The sequence below is a fragment of the Saimiri boliviensis genome, chromosome 12, assembly GCF_048565385.1.
Source record: "Saimiri boliviensis isolate mSaiBol1 chromosome 12, mSaiBol1.pri, whole genome shotgun sequence".
NCBI lineage: Eukaryota > Metazoa > Chordata > Mammalia > Primates > Cebidae > Saimiri > Saimiri boliviensis.
Window position 1 is genome coordinate 52,383,019 of NC_133460.1, and position 20,064 is coordinate 52,403,082.

The 20,064-nt window shown below is 40.7% G+C and overlaps 2 protein-coding genes across 11 annotated transcripts in view; one reads left to right on the forward strand and one right to left on the reverse strand.

Moving 5' to 3' along the window:
- Positions 1-4,594, reverse strand: part of ECD (ecdysoneless cell cycle regulator) — a 35,428-nt gene extending 30,834 nt beyond the window's left edge. Inside the window, exon 1 of one of the 2 annotated variants that reach the window (XM_003939812.4) lies at positions 4,301-4,594. Coding sequence is in view for 1 of the 2 variants with exons in the window: in XM_010350522.3 (XP_010348824.3) it covers positions 4,104-4,108 (5 nt within the window). In the remaining variant the exon portion in view is untranslated. The other variant, XM_010350522.3, reaches the window with a different exon arrangement.
- Positions 4,542-20,064, forward strand: part of FAM149B1 (family with sequence similarity 149 member B1) — a 52,188-nt gene continuing 36,665 nt past the window's right edge. For 2 of the 9 annotated variants that reach the window (XM_074382386.1, XM_074382388.1), the window contains exons 1-3: positions 4,637-4,797; positions 10,861-10,965; positions 14,218-14,347. In XM_074382386.1, the coding sequence (XP_074238487.1) occupies positions 4,751-4,797; positions 10,861-10,965; positions 14,218-14,347 (282 nt within the window). In that variant the 5' untranslated portion in view covers positions 4,637-4,750. Of the gene's footprint in view, positions 4,586-4,636; positions 4,798-10,860; positions 10,966-14,217; positions 14,348-20,064 lie in introns of those variants that run through there. The other 7 variants (XM_074382387.1, XM_074382389.1, XM_074382390.1 and 4 more) reach the window with 7 other exon arrangements.

The following is a 20,064-nucleotide window of genomic DNA, read 5'->3' on the forward strand; positions in this document are numbered from 1 at the left end:
GTTTTGCTCTTGTTGCCCAGGCAGGAGTGCAAATGGATCCATCTCGGCTCACTGCAGCCTCCGCCTCCCGGGTTCAAGCAATTCTCCTGCCTCAGCCTCCCAAGTAGCGGTGATTGCAGGCATATGCCACCATATCCAACTGATTTTTGTTAGACACAAGGTTTCATCATATTGGCAAGGCTGGTCTTGAACTCCTGACCTCAAGTGATCCGCCTGCCTCGGCCTCCCAAAGTGCTGTGATTATAGGCATGAGTCACCTTGCCCGGCCAACTTTATTTATTTATTGAGCTAGGGTGATCAGAGGCATGAGCCACTGTGCCCGGCCAACTTTATTTATTGATTGATTGAGATAGGGTCTTGCTCTGTTACCCAGGCTGGAGTACAGTGGCATGATCACAGCTCACTGCAACCTCTATTGCTTGGACTCAAGCCATCCTCCCACCTCAGCCTCCCAAGTAGCTGGGACCACAGGCATGTGCCACCACGTCTAGCCAGTTTTTTTTGTATTTTTAGTAGAGGCAAAGTTTTGCCATGTTGCCCAGGCTGGTCCTGAACTTCTGAGCTCAAGCAGTCCTTCTGCCTTGGTCTCCCAAAGTGCTGGGATTACAGGCATGAGCCACCATGCCTGATCTAACATTATTAATGACCATTTACGCTTAAAACTTTATCTTTAAAATTATGTTCAAAGGAAACCTTGATATAATACAGTGAATAGAAACCCGTATCACATTCCCCAATTAATAAGTATGTAAGAATAACATCTTTTTTATATTTTTCCTGCTTTGCAAGTGAACAATGAAATTTTCAATGTTTGCTCTTGTACTACGAGTGGTATGTGCAACATATTTCGAGAAACACTGCACTGACATCCACTGTTTACATGCTATCAAAAAACCCAGTTCTGCCACTAATTAGCGGTGCCACTGTGGACTTCACTTTCTCTTTCTGGGTTTTTTTCTTTTTCTTTTCTTTTCTTTCTTTTTTTTTTTTTTTTTTTTTTTTTTGAGACAGAGTTTCGCTCTTGTTACCCAGGCTGGAGTGCAATGGTGCGATTTCGGCTCACCGCAACCTCCGCCTCCTGAGTAATTCTCCTGCCTCAGCCTCCTGACTAGCTGGGATTACAGGCACGTGCCACCATGCCCAGCAAATTTTTTGTATTTTTAGTAGAGACGGGGTTTCACCATGTAGACCAGGATGGTCTCAATTGTTTTTTTCTTTAATTTAGGATAAGTTATCTACCATCTCTAAAATCTCTCCCTGCTTTAAAATTTTATTCATCTCTAAAGAACAATCTCTTTTGCTCTGCAGAATGTAATCCTCTCTCTTTTATAAATATTGCACAGTGTAGAGGAATTCAGAACTATAAAACATTCATGTCCTGTCATCTTACCTCTGTCCTAAATTTGCCCCTTTTTCAAATCTCATGGGATGGTAGATATATCTTTCTTTTTTTTTTTTTTAATTTTTAAGGGGAAAAAGTAGGTGTATATATTTATGGGTACAGGAGGTATTTTGAAACAGGTATATAATGCATAACAATCACATCAGGGTAAATGAGACATCCGTCATCTTAAGCATTTATCCATTGTGTTACAATCTAATTATACACTTTTTCATTAAAAACCTTTTATAGCCAGGATATGCTTTCATCAGAACTTTTGATTTTTAAATGTACATTTAAACTATTTACTGTAGTCACCCTGTTGTGCTACTAAATACTAGTTTTCATTCGCTCTATTTTTTTGTGTCCTTTAACCATACCACTCCCCGCCTCCCACCAACCCTCTGCAACCCTTCCCAGTCTGGTAACCATCCTTCTACTTGCTATCTCCGTGAGTTCAATTGATTTAATTTTTAGCTCCTATAAATTAATGAGGACATTTAAAGTTTATCTTTCTGTCCCAGGCTTATTTCACTTAACATAATGATCTCCAGTTCCATCCATGTTGTTACAAATGACAGAATCTCATTTTGTTTACGGCTGAAAAGTGCTCCATTGCGTGTATGTACCACATTTTCTTCATTCACTTAGCTGTTGATGGACACTTAGGTTCTTCCAAATCTTGGCTATTGTGAACAGTGCTGCAATAAACATGGGAGTGCAGATATCTCTTTGATACACTGATTTCCTTTCTTTTGGGTAAATACCAAGCAATGGGATTCCTGGATTGTATAATAGCTCTATTTTTAGTTTCTTGAGGAATCTCCAAAATTGTTCTCCAAAGTGACTGCACTAATTTACATTCCCACCAACAGTGTTTTCTCCAAATCCTCGTCAGCATTTGTTATTATCTGTCTTACGGATAACAGCCATTTTCTCTGGGGTGAGATGCTGTCTTATTGCAGTTTTTATTTGCATTTCTCTGATGATCAAAGACATGAGCACCTTTTCATAAAACTGTGTGCCTTTTTTTTTTTTTTTTTTTTTTTTGAGATGGAGTTTCACTCTTGTTACCCAGGCTGGAGTGCAATGGCGCCCTCTCAGCTCACCACAACCTCCGCCTCCTGGGTTCAGGCAATTCTCCTGTCTCAGCCTCCCGAGTAGCTGGGATTACAGGCACGCGCCACCATGCCCAACTAATGTTTTGTATTTTTAGTAGAGATGGGGTTTCACCATGTTGACCAGGATGGTCTCGATCTCTTGACCTCATGATCCAACCGTCTCGGCCTCCCAAAGTGCTGGGATTACAGGTGTGAGCCACCGCGCCCGGCCCCTGTCTGCCATTTTTATGTCTTCTTTGAGAAATGTCTATTCAGAGTTTTTGTCCAATTTTTAATCAGATTATTAGATTGCTTCCTAGAGTTGTTTGAGCTCCTTACATATTTTGGTTATTAATCCCTTGTCAGATGGGTGGTTTGCAAATATTTGCTCCTATTCTGTGTGTTGTCTCTTCACTTTGTTGATTGTTTTCTTTGCTGTGCAGAAGCTTTTTAACTTGATGTGCTCCCATTTGGTCATTTTTGCTTTGGCTATCTCTGCGGGGTATTACTCAAGAAATCTTTGCCCAATCCAATATCCTGGAGAGTTTCCCCAGTACTGCCTTTTAGTAGTTTCATAGTTTGAGGGCTTAGATATAAGTCTTTAATTAATTTTAATTTGATTTTTGTATACAGTGAGAGACAGTGGGTCTGGTTTCATTATTCTGCATATGGGTATCAGTTTTCCCAGTAACATTTATTGAAGAGACTGTCTTTTCCCCAGGGTATGTTCTTGGCACCTTTGTTGAAAATGAATTCACTGCAGACATATGGATTTGTTTCTGGGTTCTCTATTCTGCTCCATTGGTCTATATGACTGTTTTTATGCCAGTGCCATGCTGTTTTGGGTACTATAACTCCGTAGTATAATCTGAAGTCAGGTAATGTGATTCTTCCAGTCCCCCCCACCACCACCCCCCAACTCAGGATAGCTTTGGCTATTTTGGGTATTTTGTGGTTCCATATAAATTTTAGAATTGGGCCAGGCATGGCGGCTCACGCCTGTAATCCCAGCACTTTGGGAGGCTGAGGCAGGCGGATCACCTGCAGTCAGCAGTTCCAGAACAGCCTGACCAACATAAACCCCGTCTCTACTAAAAAAAAAAAAAAAAAAAAAAAAGTACAAAATTAGCCGAGTGTGGCAGCACAAGCCTGTAATCCCAGCTACCTGGGAGGCTGAGGCAGGAGAACTGCTTCAACCCAGCAGGCGGAGGTTGTGGTGAGCCCAGATCGTTGCCACTGCACTCCAGCCTGGCCAACAAGAGTGAAACTCCTCAAAAAAAAAAAAAAAAAAAAAAAAAAAAAAAAAAAAAAACTCGGATCATTTTTTTCTATGTGAAGAATGTCATTGGTATTTCTCTTAATTTTCTAAGGGTTTTCCTTACAAATAAGAGTACTAGTTTATTCTTGCTTCCAGGTGATGCTTGGTAAAGGAAGGAACTGCGCTGGATGCACCACCCTAACACAATGATTCCAATCTTGCCCCTACTCAGGTTTCTATGAGAGGAACCTGCTTCTAACCAGACACCCACTCACCACAGTCTGACCAAATCATCATTTTGCCTTTCAACCCAGAGGGACAGACAGTAATTCTATCCACCCACCCCGTAACGCCACACACACACCTCATGATGCAGAATTTGATGTCAGAAATGGAAGGGACTCTACGATCACTCAGGCGAATGCCTTACTGTACATATGAGAAAACCCGGAGCACAGAAAGAAGCGACCACGCAGCAGGGGCTTGATTTGGAGTCTAGTGCTCTTTACTCACTCTAGGCTCCCTCCTGCCGTCTAACTAAATGAAGCCAATTTCTCTTACGGTTCTAGGGCTGCTCCTGAGCGTCTCTGCTGTGGCACCTTTCTTTAGCCGCCTCTCCGACTGAGAGAGCTGATCAAGAGCTGCCGCAGGCCGCCGAAGCCTGGATCAGGTTCTGTCCCGACGCCCAACCAGGACCTGGGGCCAGCGGAAATCCTAGGAGAAAGTCTGAAGCCCGCTCAGTCCCCGGAAGCTTGGGTGCTGTCATTGCTGTGCGTCGGCGGGTGCCCGAGTGCCTTCGTCACTTCCGCTCTCGCGGGAAAGCAGGGAGGTCGGAGGACTGGAGAGGTGGGGACCCTGGGGAGGTGGCGGATCGGAGTCTAGGCGACGGGGCGAGACGGGGCCGGTAGGTGGTGGGAGGGGGCCGGGCCGGAGCCGGCGGGAGGGCCAGGCCCGGAGGCCCCCACCCTGGCGTGCCCGCCCAGGCCGCGGCTGAGGAGGAGGAGGAGGAGGATGATCTCCAGATACACTCGGAAGGCGGTGCCACAGAGCTTGGAGCTGTGAGTGGACTGCTCAGCCACCCCAGCCGGGGCGGGCCGCGGGCGCTCTGGGGACCTTCCTTTGCCAGTCCTTCGCTCCTTTCCTTTCCGGGGGCTGGGGAGAGATTTTTCTTAGGAATTCCCTCCTCTCAGCCCTGCTGGATGCTGTCCCTTCTTCCTCCATCTCCAGCTGAGGGCGTGTCGCCCTTGGTCTGTAATTCCTGAGCTTAAGCACTGTGTCTCCTGAATCATTTGTAGTTTCCGCAGTGCTTTGGCCATGGTCAGCTCGAGAAGTTATTAATAGCTGAGTGCTCCAGTAAAGTGCTCACTTGACACTGTGCAAAACTATTTACATGCATTTGCTTACTTAATCCTATCAACAAGGATTTAGGACTATTATGTGGCATATTTTACAGATAAAGATCCCAGATTTAAAGACTAAGCATGACAAAGATCACCCAGCTTGAAGGTGGTAGATCTGAGAGGTACAAACTTGATGTCGATCTGATTCTGAAGCCTGTGGTCATAACCATCACACATACTGCCTCACCACCTCTGCAATTAAGCACCAGAATCCATGAAGATCAGTTTTGTTTTTGAGACTTTAGAGAGCAAATATTTCTGACTTAAAAAAGATCCACCTCCTACCCTGACTGAAGTGTTGTATAATAATTTAGAAAGCAATAAGTATCATATATTTATTAATGCTTTACACTTCCAAAAGGGCTTTCACCTTTTCTTGAAACAGGGTCTCGCTATGTTTGTCCAGGCTGGAAGGCAATGGTGCAGTCCTTGCTCACTGCAGCCTCCACCTGTGGGTTCAGGTGATCCTCACACTGTAGCCTCCCAAGTAGCTGGGACTGCAGGTGCATGCCACCACAACTGGCTAATTAAAAAAAAAAAAAATTTTTTTTTTGGTAGAGACAGAGTATCACTATGCTGCCCAGGCTGGTCTCAAACTCCTGTACTTAAGCAATTCTCACACCTCAGCCTTCCAAAGTGCTGGTGTGAGCCACCATGCCCAGCTGACTTCACTTTTTTATCTTAACAACTCTGTAAAATGGGCATGATTATCTTCAGTCTTTCAGAAGATGAAATTATATCAGAAATGTTACACATTTTAAGATTCTATAGTCAAAAAAGTCAGGAGTTGAGCTTGGCCTTTAACCCCCAATTCCAATTTTTTTCCTGCATTGAGCTATGTAATTTTAGCAACCATAAATTTATTAATTAAATATTAACTATACATAATAATTGCAAGCATGATATTTTGAGTCATTCTTGGGTTTCCGGCTAGGCTATCTTCTAGTCATGTGACTTTCAGGCAAATTACTACATCACTGAGGCTTCATTTCTGTAATATAGGAATAAGACCTTATCTAAAAGCTTATTTAAAATTATAGTGGGGGCCGGGTGCTGTGGCCCATGCCTGTAATCCTAGCACTTTGGGAAGCCAAGGTGGGCGGATTGCCTGAGCTCAGGGGTTCAAGACCAGCCTGGTCAACAATGGTGAAACCCTGTCTCTACTAAAAATGCAAAAAACTTAGCTGGGCACGGTGGCATACACCTGTAATCTCAGCTACTTGGGAGGCCGAGGCACAAGAATTGCTTGAACCAGGGAGGCAGAGGTTGCAGTGAGCCAAGATCATGTCACTGCACTCCAGTCTAGGCAACAGAGCAAGACTCTGTCTCAAAAAATTTTGAAAAGGGGCCGGGCATGGTGGCTCATGCTTGTAATACCAGCACTTTGGGAGGCTGAGGCGGGCGGATCATGAGGTCAAGAGATTGAGACCATCCTGGCCAACATGGTGAAACCTTGTCTGTAGTAAAAAAAATACAAAAATCAGCTGGGCGTGACGGCACACACCTGTAGTCCCAGCTACTTGGGAGGCTGAGGTAGGAGAATTGCTTGAACCCAGGAGGAGGAGGTTGCAGTGAGCCAAGACTGTGCCACTGCACTCCAGCCTGGCAACTGGTGACAGAGCAAGACTCTGCTTCATAAATAAATAAATAAATAAATGATGATGTGGAGCTTGACACATAAACCTCAATAAATGGTATTTTCCTTGTCCCTTCTCACTTTTAGTTGGGATACAGTAGGCATACAAAGAAAGTAAGTCTAAAACTTCTCTTTGCCTTTTAGAAGCTTATTATTAAGGAATAGGAGCTCTACATGGTAGCAGTTTAGTTCCTAGTAAACTTTTTAGGAAGTAGGAAGAAGAAACAGTTATTTCTTAGATTTGGAATGTGTTGTTACTATTTAAAAAAAAAAATTGAGAAGAAACAGTCATTTCCCAATAAAGTGACTGAGGTTTAGTTAAAAATCTGCTTTTATAATTAATTCCAACCATTCTGAAAGTTAAAAAAAAAATCTTATATGAAAAAAATGATAGGCATTTATTGGGCCAGAAATAGTAACTAGTATAGTTATACCAGTTTTTTTTTTTTTCTTTAGAGACTGAATCTCTGTTGCACAGGTTGGAGCACAGTGGTACAATCTTGGCTCACTTGCAACCTCCACTTCCCAGGTTCAAGCAATTCTCCCACCTCAGCTTCCCAAGTAGGGGAACCACAGGCACACACCACCATGCCCAGCTAATTTTTGTATTTTTAGTAGAGATGGGGTTTCACCCCAGGCTGGTCTGAAACTACTGGACTCAAGCGATCTGCCTGCCTTGGCCTCCCAAAGTTCTGAGATTAGAGATGTGAGCCACCGCACCTGGCCTACTTGTTCTTGATTGTTGATTTGATACTCTCTGTAAGGCCCAAAAGATGCTTCTGTAGCTGGAGTCAGGATGAAGTGAATAATGAAGGTAAAGTGTATCTAAATGGGAGCAAATTCAAAGCAGTTTTTACTTTAGATGTTATAATAATGAAAACCTGCTTTGAAGTAATAACTTTAGTTTTCTACCTATTACAAATTATAATTGTTGAAAAGAGTTTGGGAAAGGAATGATTTTCAACATAGAGCTTAACATTTTTAAATGAAAAATTTCAAACGCAAACATATAGAGAATAGTATAATGAACTACCCATCACCCCACTTCAACAGTTATCAAAGTTATTTGCTTCATCTATCCTTATGCTTTCTTAACTTCTCTGTATCTCTCTGTGAAATAAGGAAAGCAAAACCGCAGATACTGTCATTTCATTCCGAGAGATGCATGACAATGATGGACATTTTTGTATGTAGTCATAGTGCTGTTATTAAATTTAATGATATTTCTTTGTTATCTAATTGTCAATTCATAGATTTCCCTGGCAGGCTTAAAAAATGTCTTAAGTCTCTATTTCACAGCTTGAATTTGTATTTCTGATCCTTACCACTTTCTTAAAAACAAGCTCTTTGTTGTAGGATTGCTGAATGAGAGACATACAGATAAGTCTGCATAAACTTATCTCTACAATTTGAGAAATAATTTGAAGTGCAAGCTCCACTGACTGGGCTCTTAGCTTTATCTTTATGTAGAACAATGGTACAATGCACTAAAATCTCAAACTCTTCATTTCCTTGAGAGGCCTTCCTCTGAGAGCCAGACTACTAAGATTTGAAACCTGACTTAATCACTTACTAACCATATGAACTCAAGCAGGTTATTTAATCCCTCTGTTCCTTAGTTTCCTTTGAAATAAGAATATTTGAGATTTATGATACACATTTCTTATTAAAGACCTGGAAGACATCTTATAAAGAAACCTGTGTAACTTTGTTTAACCTATCACAGTTCCTAAATTTATTTGACTACAGAATTTTATGAGAAGGAAAGTCTACTGTAGGTTACTAGGACTGGAACATATAATAATGGACCCTATAGCTTAATCCAGTGCACACATTGGAATCTCTAGAGCGACAATATTCAATAAAAATATGATATAAGCCACATATGTAATTTAAAATTTTCAGGTGGTCACATTAAAAAAGAAAGGTGAAATAGGCTGAGTGCAGTGTCTCATGCCTCGAATCCCAGAACTTTGGGAAGCTGAAGTGGGAGGATCATTTGAGGCCAGGAGTTAGAGACCAGCTTGAGCAACACAGCAAGATCCCAATCTCTACAAAAAACAATTAAATAATTAGCCAGGTGTGGTGGTGAGCACCTGTAGTCTCAGCTACTCAGGAGGCTGAGACAGAAGGATCTCTTGAGCCCAGGTCAAGGCTTCAGTGAGCTATGACCACATCACTATACTCCACCTTGGATGACACAGCAAGACCTCATCTCAAAAAAATTTTTCTAACCTTTTTATTTTGAAATAATTATAGACTCACAGGAAGTTGTAAAAATAGTACTAAGAGTCCCATGAACCCTTTACTCAGCTTCCCCCAATGATGACATCTTAGCTAACTGTGGTATAATTTCAAAGGCAGGGAACTGACATTGGTACAATACTGTTAACTAGACCCTACAGACTTAGCCAGTTTTTACATCCACTCCTGTGTGTGTGTATGTATGTACCTAGTTCTTTCTGTGCAATTTGGTCCCATTTATAGATTGCTGCAAATACAACTATAAATCAAGATAGAGAGCTGTTTCATCACCATCAAGGAACTTCATCATGTATCCCTATCTCTTTATAGTTATATCCACTTGTTTCCATCCCTGGCAACCATTAATCTGTTCTCTACCACTATAGTTTTATCCAGTATACCATTATATAAATGGCCCTTAAACAATGCAGGGGTTAGGGGCATCAACCCTCTGTACAGTAAAACATCCACGTTTAATTTCTGACTCCCCCAGAACTTTACTAATAGCCTACTGTTGACTGGAAGCATTACCAATAACATAAATAGTCAACACAAAAATAGACTAGTAGCTACACATATTATATGCATTCATGAAATACCTTTTTCTTAAATTTTTTTAGATATTTCTAGGCTACATGGTTCATCTGTTGAGTTTCTTCAAATTGTTGCAAATCTCCAAAAAATGTTCCAATATATTTATTGAAAAACAGCTGTATATAAATGGACTCACAATTTAAGCCTGTGGTTGTTCAAGGTCAACTGTAGTATTTAATGTTTTTCTATTGGCTTTGGCTTTTTACACTAAAAAGCGTGGCACTCTTTAGATCCATCTAAGTTGCTGCATGTATCAATAGTTTATTCCTTTTTATTGCTGAATAATATTCCATTAGGTGGATATATAAATGTTACAGGATATTTAAGTTGTTTTCAGTTATTTTTTCAATTGTAAATAAAGCTGCTGTGAACATTTCTATGCAGATTTTTATGTGAATGTAAGTTTTCATTTCTCTAGGCATAATGCCCAAGAGTGCAACTGCTAGGGCTCTGGGTAAATGCGTATGTTTAGTTTTATTAGAAACTGTCAAACTATTTCAGAATGGCTGTACCGTTTGACATTCCTGCCAGCAATAATATATGAGATATCTGGTTTCTCCACATCCATGCCTGTATTTTGTATTATCATTATTTTTAATTTTAGCTGTTCTAATTGGTGTGTGGTGATATCTACAGTATTTTCAATTTGTAGTGAAACTAATTTTAAGAATATATTTGCCGGGCGCGGTGGCTCACGCCTATAATCCCAGCACTTTGGGAGGCCGAGGCGGGTGGATCACGAGGTCAAGAGATCGAGACCATCCTGGTCAACATGGTGAAACCCCGTCTCTACTAAAAATACAAAAATTAGCTGGGCATGGTGGCACGTGCCTGTAGTCCCAGCTACTAGGGAGGCTGAGGCAGGAGAATTGCTTGAACCCAGGGGGCGGAGGTTGCGGTGAGCCGAGACCGCGCCATTGCACTCCAGCCTGGGTAACAAGAGCGAAACTCCGTCTCAAAAAAAAAAAAAAAAAAAAAAAAAAAGAATATATTTAACCCAATATATCCAAAATATTATCATTTTAATATGTAATCAAGATAATATAATGAGGTATTGCACATTCTTGAAATCCAATGTGTTTTACACTTAAAACACAATTCTGACTAGACACATTTTAAACGGGGTGGCTACCATGTCAAAAATCGCAGTTCCAGAGCAGAGGAAGTAGGTGACTAACTTCTAGATTAAATTATTGAATTGTATGTATTTTTATACGGGAAATATAACTTTGTTTTGTCTTTCATAGGAAAGGAATAACAAAACATGCTCTTAACCATCATCCCCCTCCAGAGAAGCTGGAGGAAATTTCCCCCACCAGTGACAGCCATGAGAAAGACACAAGTTCCCAAAGGTAATAACACAAAGCATACTTGTTTATTTATTGCACTTGCTTATGGCAAAGGTTTTGTTTTTTGGCTTAGGGTTGGTATCAAGCCTTGTGCTAATGAAAACAAAATAAGACTTTTTGCCATGATTTCAGTACCAGTTAGTTTTCATTCTGAAACAGCTTATGACAGCATCATAGGTATTTTCATAACCTTTGAGAAGTAGTATTATAAAATAGTTAAGAACATGGCTAATATGCTATGGGATTAGAGTGAAAACAAACAAACAAACAAACAAAAAACAGAACATGGAGTTCAGTACTTATAATCCCAGCACTATGGGAGGCCAAGAGGTGGGAGGATCATTTGAGCCCAGAAGTTTAAGACGAGCATGGGCAACATGGCAAACTTCATTGCTACCAAAACAAAAACAAAAAAAAAAACCCAAAAACCCACAGCCAAACATGGTACCATGATGTGCACCGCACCTGTGGTCTCAGCTACTAGGGAAGTGATACGGGAGGATTGCTTGAGCCCAGAAGGTCAAGGCTGCAGTAAGCTGTTTTTGCACCTCTATACTCCAGCCTGGGTGAAAGAGCAAGACCTTGTCTCAAGAAAAAACATGAATAAATAAATATCAGAAAGAGCAAGATTATAAAAAACAAACAATAAAATAACATAAATAAAAAAGAACATGGACTCAGGAGGAGTCTGACATCTGATTTGTAATCCTGGTCCTGTAACTTATGAGCTGGGTAACATTGGGCAAATTACTTACCTGATAATAGTATATCTTATAGCAGCAGTCCCCAACCTTTTTGCCACCAGGGACCAGTTTTTTGGAAGGTAATTTTTCCATGGACTGTGTGGTAGGGGTAGGAGATGGTTTCAGGATGATGCATTACATTTATTATACATTTTATTTCTATTATTTTTAACATTATACTATATAATGAGATGATTATACAACTTACCATAATGTAGGATCAGTGGGAGCCTTGAGCTTGTTTCCTGCAACCAGCCAGTTCCATCCAGGGATGATGGAAGACAGTGACAGATGATCAGGCATTAGATTCCCATAAGGAATGTGCAACCTAGATCCTTTGCATTCGCAGTTCGTGCTCCTTTGAGAATTTAATGCACCACTGATCTGACAGAAGGCAGATCTCAGGTGGTAACGTGAGCCCTGGGGAGCTGCTGTAAATACAGATGAAGCTTCACGCACTCACCAGCCACTCACCTCCTAACGGCCACAGTTCCTAACAGGCCACAGACCAACATGTGGCCCCAGGGTTGGGGACCCCTGTCTTATAGGATGTTGCAAATATTAATGAGATAATGTATATAAAACTTGGCACAATGCTTGCTCTATTTAAAAAATGATGCATAAATATTAGCGGTAGTTATTTTATGTAATACAACAGGGAAGACAGTTCTTCAGTCTCTTAGAACTTCAGTTCGTGTCTGAGATGCAATATGTGATTTTAAAAAATTATATAATCATAGGCTGGGTATGGTAGCTCACACCTGTAGTCCCAGCACTTTGGGAGCCCGAGGCAGGTGGATTGCTTGAGCTCAAGAGTTCAAGACCAGCCTGGGCAACATGGCAAAACTCCATCTCTACCAAAAATACAAAAAGAAAGCTGGGCACATTGGCTTATGCCTGTAGTCCCAGCACTTTGAGAGGCTGAGGTGGGCAGATCACTTGAAGTCAGGAGTTCAATACCAGCCTGGCCAACATGGCAAAACCCCATCTCTACTAAAAATACAAAAAGTAGCCAGGTGTAGTGGTGCACACCTGTAGTCTCAGCTACCTGGGAGGCTGAGGCAGGAGAATCACTGGAGGTTGCAGTGAGCCAAGATCACACCACTGCACTCCAGCATGGGGAACAGAGTGAGACTCCATTTCAAAAAACAAAAACAAAAGTACAAACAAAATTAGCTGGGCATGGTGGCATGCATCTGTAGTCCTAGCTACATGGGAAGCTGACGTGGGAGGATCACTTGAACCCAGGAAGCGGAGGCTGCCCTGAGCTGAGATCACACCACTGCATTCCAGCCTGGGTGCCAGAGAGAAACCCCATCTCAAAAAAAATAAGTGCTGACCAGGCCTCACACCTATAATCTCAGCACTTTGGGAGTCCAAGGTGGGCGGATCACAAGATCAGGAGATTGAGACCATCCTGGCCAACATGGTGAAACCCCATCTCTACTAAAAATATAAAATTAGCTGGGCATGGTGTCATGTGCCTGTAGTCCCAGCTACTTAGGAAGCTGAGGCAGGAGAATTGCCAGAACCCGGGAGTCGTAGTTTGCAGTGAGCCGAGATTGTGCCACTGCACTCCAGCCTGGTGACAGAGCGAGACTCCATCTCAAAATAGATAGACAGACAGATAGACAGATAGAGATAGATAGATAGATAGATAGATAGATAGATAGATAGATAGATAGATAGACAGATAGATAGTGCTATTAGATAGATAGTTAAATAAATAGTGCTATATGAGTTCAGATACTACTGTTAACATTTCTGAAATGTCTTCAGTTGTCAAGAGTATGTTATACGCTGGGGACGGTGGCTCACACCTGTAAATCCTAGCACTTTGGAAGGCTGAGGTGGGTGGTTGGATTATCTGAGCTCAGGAGTTGAAGACCAGCCCTTGCAACAGGTTAAAAACCCCTTCTCTACTAAAACACAAAAATTAGTTCCTGTGAGAGCTAATTAGGTCCTGTGAGAGCTATTACCTGATAATAGTATATCTTATAGCAGCAGTCCCCAATCTTTTTGTCACCAGGGACCAGTTTTTTAGAAAATAATTTTTCCATGGACTGTGTGGTAGAGGTAAGGCATGGTTTCACCAATACAGGCATGGTGGTGCACACTTGTAGTCCCAGCTAGTTTGGAGACTGAGGCAGGAGAATTACTTGAATCTAGGAGGCAGAGGTTGCAGTGAGTCAAGATTGTACCACTGTACTCCAGCCTGGGCAACAGCATGAGATTCTGTCTCCCAAAAAAAAGAGTATGTTATAGGTGGGATGTTGAAGTAACTCATGGTAAACTATGACTAGAATTATTTGGAATGACTGCTATTAATTCTATAGGAATTAGGACTCTTCCATGATGCTCAGATTTCAAATTCTTCATTTATTTTTACCTATGTTAATATATTTGTACCCGTTTATCATCTGATAAGTTGCTGAATAGTTAATGATACAGAAACTTGAGGACATATGAAAAACTTTCTTTTTCCTCTCCTCCTCCTAAATTGTACCTTTAGTGAGTCTGACATCACAAGAGAATCACCTTTTACATCATCCGACACTGGGAATTCACGGTCTACTTTTCCAAGTTATGCAGGCGCAGGGATATCTACTGAAGGCAGCTCGGACTTCTCCTGGGGATATGGTGTGAGTTGTATGTTACCAGTCTGATGGAGTGCTTGGGATACGATTCTGGGAGATAGGATTTGTCAGTATATTTCATTCCTTCACTCTCCTGCATTGTTTCTTTACATTTATTATACTTCATAATAGCTGTAAAGAAGCATCAGTCCTCATCTTCTTTCAGTATTTGCTTTGTTTTATTGATATAGTAGTTGAACCTTAGACATGCTTAGTATTCAGCTTAAACAGTTGCAGGTTAGTATGGATTTGGGCTCTGAGTCTATTCCTTTTGCCATGCCCAGTCCACTAATATATGTCTTCACCATTAATGTTACCTTGTTGTTTAAAATGTTTTTGGAAGTTTATTGTTAAGCCTATGCTGGGAAAGTTTATGATATATTGGCAAATGAAAACAATCACGTTAAAAATTGTACATGTAGTGTCACTCTAATTTTGTTATATATATATTCTTGCCTATATTAGAGGAAAGGACCAAGAATGTTTACTCAAAATATTGTTCAGTGGTTATTAATTAGGTGATGAGATAATGAGTGATTTTTACTTACTTATGTTTGGCTGTTTCCCATTATAAAATATTATTTTTAAAAGACCAACAACCCTAAAAAATTTTAAAAGACAATTGTTATGCATAATTTTATCACCCTGATGCAACAGACATTTTTATTTCTATATCTTTTTTCAATCTGTATTTAATTTGGCTTCGTTATAATCATGATATATATGTAATATGCTGTATTTTTTCACCTAATATCATTTTATAAACACTTTTCCACAATACCAACTTTATATAATATTGTTAGGACCCTCCCTTTTCCCTTCTCCCCATTCCCTCTTCCCCTCCCTCCCTCCCCTTTTCTTTTCTTTCCTTTCTTGCTCTGTCACCCAGGCTGGAGTACAGTGGCACAATCACAGCTTACTGCAGCCTCAAACTCTGGGGCTCAAGCCATCCTCTTGCCTCAGCCTCCTGAGTAGCTGGGACCACAGGTTCATGCCACCACACGCTGCTATTTTTTTTTTTTTTTTTTTTTTTTGCTTTTATTTCCATCAGATCCCATAAGATATCATTATTATTTTTTTTAAGAGGTGGGATCTGGAACTACTGACCTCAAGCAGTTCTCCCACCTCATCCTCGAAATGTGCTGAGGTTACAGGCATGGACCACGGCACCCAGCCAGAAACCTGCTTTTTATTTAAAAAACAAAAACAAAAACAAAAAGCCTGCTAATTGTTAAAATCTATTTATATTAGCCTGAGTTATTTTCTAATCATTTTGAATGTATATATACATTTCCAGATGTAGTTGTATGATACATGTACATAGTATTTTGTGGCCAATTTTTTTTATTTACCATCATTTCATATAGACATTTACTACCTTCATACTGGTCAATCTGAATGTTATATATTTTCTTGTTTTAATATATCACAATTGGAGCTTTTCTCCCCCCACTTTTTTTTTTTTTTTTGAGACTTTGAGACGGAGTCTTGCTCTGTCACCCAGGCTGGGGTGCAGTGTTGTGATCTTGACTTACCGCAAGCCCCGCCTCCTAGGTTCAAGCAATTCTCCCGCCTCGGCCTCCTGAGTAGGTGGGATTATAGGCGCCCACCACCACGCCTGGCTAATTTTTGTATTTTTAGTAGAGACAGGGTTTTACCATGTTGGTCAGGCTGGTCTCCAACTCTGACCCTGTAATCCGCCTGCCTCGGTCTCGCAAAGTGCTGTCTCCCAAAGAGCCACCATGCCTGGCCTGGAGCTTTCCCTTATTATCTAATACTTGGGTTGTCACATTTTTTTCCCTTCATTCAACAAATATTTATTGAGTATGGTTGTTTTGCCCGTACTTGGCCTTGGGAATATGGGGTGAGTGAGACTTACATGATTCAATAGTCTAATGAGGGAGATTGACAAAAGTAATAAAATACAAAAGGTGATAAGTGCTTTAAGATGACGGGGTGCTGAAATAGAACATTATAAGGAGGATTCACTTTAGATAGGGATCTCAGGTAAGGTAGATCTGAGACTTGAAGATGGAAGAGCTAGCCATGTGAAGCATCAGGAAAAGTTTCCAGACAGGTAATCAGCAGCATATGCAAAAGCCCAAGGAGAAGAGTTTCCTGTTTCCAAGGGAAAGTGTTCAATGTATTCTTGCAACTGATAAAAGGTCAGGGTGGTTGGATGATGGAAAACCAGGGGGGAGAAAGGCACAAATGAGTTTAGAGACGTAGGTGGAACTAGATCATGTAGGGCTCTGTGGGCCATGATAAAGAATTTAAATTGTATTCTAAGGGAATTAATTAATAATTAGATACCTCATCAGGAAGATTTAGTATACTGACTATATATTTCCATTAGCTCTCTCTATATTATGATTAGTATCTCTTTGTTACTTAAAAATGTCATACATAGGTTTCCCATTTCCTTGCTTTCCTTTTGGCATAAAAACCAGTCTAACGTTTTAAAAATATATTCATGTATAACCATCTTGCTTTTGACCTTCATTTCTTCACTAGTCAGGATTTTATCTTTAGAAAAATGAAATGTTATGATATTCTTTTTCATGGCTTTAAAAAAAAATCCATCCCTTGAAGCATTTATCCTTTGAATTACAAACAATCCAATTACACTCTTTCAGTTATTTTAAAATGTACAATTAAGTTATTATTGACTATAGTAGTCACCCTTTGTGCTATTAAATAGTAGGTCTTATTCATTCTTTCTATTTTTTTTGTACCCAGTAACCACCCCATCTGCCCAATCCTCACCCCCCACTACCCTTCCCAGCCTCTGGTAATCATAACTTTTATTCATTTTTACCCTGATCTTTATTATTTCTTTTCTTCGATTAATTTTGGGTTTGGTTTTCTCTTGCTTTTCTAGTTCTTTAAGATGTATTGTTAGATTGTTTATTTGAAGTTTTTCCTCTTTTTTGATGTAGGCACTTACAGCTATAAACTTCCCCCTAGTATTGCTTTTGCTGTTTTCCACAGGTTTGGGTATGTTGTGTTTCCGTTATCATTTGTTTCAAGAAATTTTTCAGTCTCCTTAATTTCTTCATTGACCCACTGGTCATTCAGGAGGATATTGTTTAATTTCCTTGTGTTCATATAGCTTTCAAAATTCCTTCTTATTAATTTCTAGTTTTGTTCTACTGTGGTCAGAGAAGATCCTTGATATTATTTTGGTTTTTTTGGTCTTAAGACTTGTGTTGTGACCTAACATACGGTCCATCCTTGAGAATGATCCATGTGCTGAGGAAAAGAATGTGTATTCTGCAGCTGTTGGATGAAATGTTCTGTGAAAGTGTTAGATCCATTTGGTCTATAGTGCAGATTAAGTCTAATGTTTCTTTCTTGATTTTGTCTGGAAAATCTGTCCAATGCTGAAAGTGGGGTGTTGAAGTCCCCCCAACTCTTACTGTATTGGGACCTATACCTCTCTTTAGCTCTCATATTTTCTCTATATAGATGGGTGCTGGAGTGTTGGTTGAATATATATTTTAAATTGTTATATCTTCTTGCTGAATCGACCTCCCTTTATCGTTATATAGTGATTTTATTTGTCTCTTCTTATAGTTTCTGTTTTGAAATCTATTTTGTCTGATATAAGTATAGCTACCTGTGCTCTTTTTTGGTTTCTGTGGGCCTGGAATATCCTTTTCCATCCCTTTATTTTCATTTTATGTGTGTCTTTATAGGTTAAGTGTGTTTCTTATAGGCAACAGACCAATGGGTCTTGTTTTTTCATTAATTTATCCAGTCTATATCTTTTATTTTATTTTTTTTTTTTTGAGACTGAGTTTAGCTCTTGTAGCCCAGGCTGGAGTACAATGGCACGATGTCAGCTTACGGGATTACAGGAGTGCACCACCATGCCTGGCTAATTTTTGTATTTTTAGTAGAGACAGGGTTTTGCTTTGTTGGCCAGGCTGGTCCTGAACTCCTGACCTCAAATGATCCACCTGCCTTGACCTCCCAAAGTGTTAGGATTACAGGCATGAGCACTGCACCCCACCTTCCTCCATAACTTTCTAGGTTCTTTCTGTCCCTTTCTGTCTGAATGGTGGTCCTCAGAATCCACCCACCATAATGCAAGGAAGTTCAGACTACATGAAAAGGCTCATGTACAAAGGAATTAAAGCCCCAGTTGAAAGCCAGCGTCAGCTGCCAGACATGTAAGTGAATGAGCATTAAGATGTTTTCAGCTCCCAGCCTTTGAGTCTTCTGACTAAGGCCTCAGATGTTATGGAGCAGAGATAAGCCATTCCTGCTGTGATCTATATAAATTCCTGACCCATATAAACCCAGAGAGATAATACATGATTATTGTTGTTTTAAGTAATTTGTTACACTGCCAGAGTAACTGAAGCACTCCTCTCATGCTGCTCACGGTCATAAAAACTGCTTAGGCACCCTCACGCCTTTTGGGCTCCTATCACATACTAGGCCTTCCTCCTCCCTGTACAGATACCCTCCTGTTTTCTCTGGCTCCCTGCCTGGGGACAATTTTCTTACTATGAACTAGAGTCCCAGCAAAGCAATGGTGGTCCGACTGTGCTAAGGAGCAGAGACCAGAGTTCAGGGCAGGGAAGGAGAAGAGAACCAGAAATTAATTAATGGGTAAATATAAAAGTCTATATTTTTGTCTGTTTTTCTTTCTTTTTTCTTTTTTTCTTTTTTTTTTTTTTTGAGACAGAGTCTCACTCTGTTGCCAGGCTGGAATGCAGTGGCACAACCTCAGCTTAGTGCAACCTCTGCGTCCCGGGTTCAAGTGAATTGTCCTGCCCCAGTCTCCCAAGTAGATGAGATTACAGGCACGTACCACCAAGCCCAGCTAATTTTTGTATTTTTAGTAGAGAGAGGATTTCACCATGTTGGCCAGGATGATCTCGATCTCCTGACCTTGTGATCTGCCCACCTCGGCCTCCCAAAGTGCTAGGATTACAGGCTTAAGCCACCATGCCCAGCCTTGTCTGTTCTTTAAAGGACAGCTGACTGATTAAAGCAAAATATGTGCTTGTATTTAATATATGATATATAAAGTGTGTGTCTGAAATGTGTCTAAAATGTATAAAGAGGGAGTTTATACTTGTAGAAGTAAATATAGCTCAAATAATGGGTGACTGTAAGTGGAATTATACATATTTTTTTGAGACAGAGTCTTGCTCTGTTGCCAAGCTGAAGTGCAGTGGTGCGATCTCGGCTCACTGCAACCTCCACCTCCCAGCTTCAATCGATTCTCCTGCCTCAGCCTCCCGAGTAGCTGGGATTACAGGTCCCTGCCACCACATCTGGCTAATTTTTTACATTTTTAGTAGAGATGGGGTTTCACCATGATAGCCAGGCTGGTCTTGAACTCCTGACCTCAGGTAATCCACCCACCTCAGCCTCCCAAAGTTCTGGGATTACAGATGATCCACTGCGCCTGGCCTGACTATTCTTAAAGGATGGATTACAGAGGGCAGAGACATAACATAAGTTGTCAGTTGTCAAGTGAAGGATGCAGAATACATAGTAATATACATAGGATTGTCTGTCTACCTTTTCTTTTTCTTTTTTTTTTTTTTTTTTTGAGACGAAGTTTCACTCTTGCTGCCCAGGCTGGAGTGCAATGGCGCAATCTTGGCTCACTGCAACCACCACCTCCCAGTTAAAGTGATTCTCCTGCCTCAGTCCCCAGAGTAGCTGGGATTACAGACATGTACCACCACACTCGGCTAATT